The sequence below is a fragment of the Brachypodium distachyon genome, chromosome 3, assembly GCF_000005505.3.
Source record: "Brachypodium distachyon strain Bd21 chromosome 3, Brachypodium_distachyon_v3.0, whole genome shotgun sequence".
In the NCBI taxonomy this organism is placed as follows: domain Eukaryota; kingdom Viridiplantae; phylum Streptophyta; class Magnoliopsida; order Poales; family Poaceae; genus Brachypodium; species Brachypodium distachyon.
The window spans coordinates 57,919,298-57,921,391 of record NC_016133.3 but is presented as its reverse complement, the minus strand read 5'-3'; the positions used below and the strand labels follow the sequence as shown (position 1 = coordinate 57,921,391).

Genomic DNA, 2,094 nt, shown 5'->3' with positions numbered 1-2,094 from the left:
ATGGGTGTGGAGGTCTGCAACTAATACACGTTGGCATTTAGAAAATGGTTAGCATGCCACATGTTATATAGTACTATTCACAGGCCTGCAGTTCTTATAGCATTATAGTGACACAATATGTTATTTGGGAGTTCTTTTTTTGACCAAAACATATATTATTTAGGAGTTAGTGAGCAGGATTCTAGACTCCCATGAAACAATTAAACTAGGAAATTGCAAGAAAAATAACACGCATAAAATTCCAGAAGGGAATTGTAGATAGGAGCTGATGATTATGTACAAGTCTTTTTGTGTATACTGTATCGGCATAGGAGCATATGAATTGCCAATGCATAGGAGAAGCTATAGCGCTAAAAATAATCCAACTGGAACTATATCACTAAAATGGAAACCACATCACAAATAGGAGGCAAGATGTGGGAAACTAAAACTGGAAAATCAAACCGAAGAGTAACACACACTTGCAGTCAAAAATCATGCAAACTCGCTCATGAACTGATCATAAAATGAGTCGGACCAAATAGGGAGTTGAGTGCTGTTGCCATCAGCATCACAGATTGAGGTGCTGCATGCATCGCCGAGGTTGGAAATGGGGAAGTCGGCAAGTGGTGGAAGGGAGTTCTCCGACATGAGCAGCGATTTCGGGGTGCCATTCTCCCCCTGGCCACTGTTTGCAGTGTAATCTGAGTTCTGGTTGGTACCGTTAATGATAGGCTGTTCGAAAAAGGAGCTACTAGGCATCTGGATGTCAGGCAGTTGTCCAGTTACCAAGTCTTGGCAATTGATACCCTCCAGGATCCTTGGAGACGACAGCGAAGACAGTGAAGATATCTGAGGAGGACTCAGGAGGCTAATCTGCTCCAGGTCACCGGGGATGGTGTTGATACTGCTGGAGCTGGGGCTAGCGGCAATGGCCGCTGCGGACTGAAGCAGGCACTGCAAGTACTCTAGCTTTGCTGCCTGGACTGCCTCGGTTTGCAGCTGGTTGGGTGTGTGTTCATCCCATGGCCGCTGCTCCACGAGCTGGCGGAGGTTGGCTAGTGCGATGAGCTGTGGCAGGGCAGCGAAGAAGTCCGTTCTTGGTCGATGCGTCATCGGGTCGAAGCCCATCTGGATCAGCTTCTTCTTCAGGTGGGTGTTCCAGAAGTTCTTGATCTCGTTGTCGGTCCTTCCTGGGAGGTGCTTAGCGATGGCTGACCACCTGGTTGACACAACAGTTTCACACGTGTTAGCAAGAGCACAACATGTCCGATATGACTTTCTTGAAGATTAGATCAACATGTAGACATATATGGGAGATATTTGATAGGTACGGTGCAGTACTTGTTGCCAAGGACGGAGTGGAGCTGGAGGATGGTCTGCTCTTCCTCTGGGGTGAACTTTCCTCTCTTGATGTCTGGCCTCAGGTAGTTAGTCCATCTCAGCCTGCAGCTCTTGCCACACCTGTTGAGTCCTGTGACATACATGGAAGCAGAACATGAGCTACATTCTGCACGAAAAAGCTAGCCATGGCATTCGTGCCTGGTGCTGAAACAGAAAAGAGCGGCGTGTTTCGCATACCTGCAAGCTTAGGCAGTGCTCTCCAGCTCCCATGGCCATGCTTGTCGATGTAGTCTGTGAGCTTCTGGTCTTCTTCAGCGGTCCAAGGGCCCTTCTTGAGGCCATTCTCATCGCAGCAAGGAGACCTCCCCATTGATAGGATTGAGATAGGATCAGGGTAGGATGGTGCAGGTGGGAAGAAGGGAGACAATCTATCTGCCTCCCTAGCTTGGTCCTTGGGTTTCCTGTGCCAAGGATGGCTGGTCACCGGAACACAGCTTCCTCTATATAAAGGCGAAGAAATCCTGGTGTCCTGAACCCATTTCAGACTTAATTTTTATTTTAAGTAGAATGGACTGGTTTGCCCTTTGATCATTTGAGTATGCGGTGTACATGTCAAGCGCTGGAGGGCAAGGGTCTTGGTGTCCACACTAAAATAAGGGCCCTTGATATTTGATATGTGTCGCTGACTTTTGGACTATGAGTGCTTGCTTGGCTGCTAGGTAGGAGTATTAACTTGGTCAAGCAAGCACATACAGATACAGATACTGTGTT

General features: G+C 47.6%; 1 protein-coding gene across 1 annotated transcript; it reads right to left on the bottom strand.

The window, feature by feature from the left end:
• Positions 1-213: 213 nt before the first annotated feature.
• LOC100822645 (transcription factor MYB93) lies at positions 214-1,795 on the bottom strand. Its single transcript, XM_003570569.4, has 3 exons — positions 1,561-1,795; positions 1,324-1,453; positions 214-1,201 (listed from the first exon to the last, which is right to left on the bottom strand). Exons 1-3 carry the CDS (start codon positions 1,691-1,693, stop codon positions 475-477), a joined length of 990 nt encoding a protein of 329 aa, XP_003570617.1. The 5' UTR covers positions 1,694-1,795; the 3' UTR covers positions 214-474.
• Between the last annotated feature and the right edge of the window lie 299 nt (positions 1,796-2,094).

Excerpts from the sequence above, each read along its gene's own strand:
- LOC100822645 (XM_003570569.4), bottom strand. The coding sequence starts at position 1,693 with ATGGGGAGGTCTCCTTGCTGCGATGAGAATGGCCTCAAGAAGGGCCCT. Across the intron at positions 1,454-1,560 it reads AGCACTGCCTAAGCTTGCAG|GACTCAACAGGTGTGGCAAG; the intron begins GTATGCGAAACA and ends TGTATGTCACAG. Across the intron at positions 1,202-1,323 it reads CACTCCGTCCTTGGCAACAA|GTGGTCAGCCATCGCTAAGC; the intron begins GTACTGCACCGT and ends TGTGTCAACCAG.